Consider the following 533-nt stretch of genomic DNA (forward strand, 5'->3'; position numbering starts at 1 on the left):
AAGTAATCGATTACTGATCGCAAAAGTAATCAAAGTAATTGATTAAAAACAGAGTATCGCCCATCACTAGTAATTCCAAAACCCTTGTGGTGGTCTCATTTCCCCTTCCTCCTATTCTTCATCTTCTCCCTTTCTTCTCCTTATCTCCTCCCTCCTTTTCTCCTCTCTCTTTTCCTCTCAAACTACAAGTCTGCCACGCCTTCAAAATATGATATTCAGGTGGTTCCTCTGGCACAACACGCGGCGAGGTGTACTGCCATCAGAAGCCACGAACTTGTACTCTGCTGAAACAGCGTCCTTCTGCAGGTAGTACACCGCAGGATCGGACGAAGGCAGACTGTCCTCTATCAGGCCACTGTCCAGGGTGTACGGCTCAGTGTGACTTCCGAAGTCCCAGACCGGAGACCCGTTTGCGTCTCTTCGGAGGCCCACGTACATCATCGCACCAGCTGAGGCTTGGTGGAGAGAAGAAGATGCTGTCAAGTTGGTAGTCTTTCGAGATTATTAAAAGCTGTTCATGTCATTAGTGCTGA

The 533-nt window shown here is 48.0% G+C and overlaps 1 protein-coding gene across 1 annotated transcript in view; it reads right to left on the reverse strand.

Moving 5' to 3' along the window:
* Nucleotides 1-11: 11 nt before the first annotated feature.
* Nucleotides 12-533, reverse strand: part of LOC119582100 — a 9,479-nt gene continuing 8,957 nt past the window's right edge. The window contains exon 4 of the mRNA XM_037930344.1: nucleotides 12-455. Coding sequence (XP_037786272.1) covers nucleotides 202-455 — 254 coding nt within the window. The 3' untranslated portion in view covers nucleotides 12-201. The remainder of the gene's footprint in view (nucleotides 456-533) is intronic.

This window comes from Penaeus monodon, chromosome 15 (assembly GCF_015228065.2).
Source record: "Penaeus monodon isolate SGIC_2016 chromosome 15, NSTDA_Pmon_1, whole genome shotgun sequence".
NCBI classification, from domain to species: domain Eukaryota; kingdom Metazoa; phylum Arthropoda; class Malacostraca; order Decapoda; family Penaeidae; genus Penaeus; species Penaeus monodon.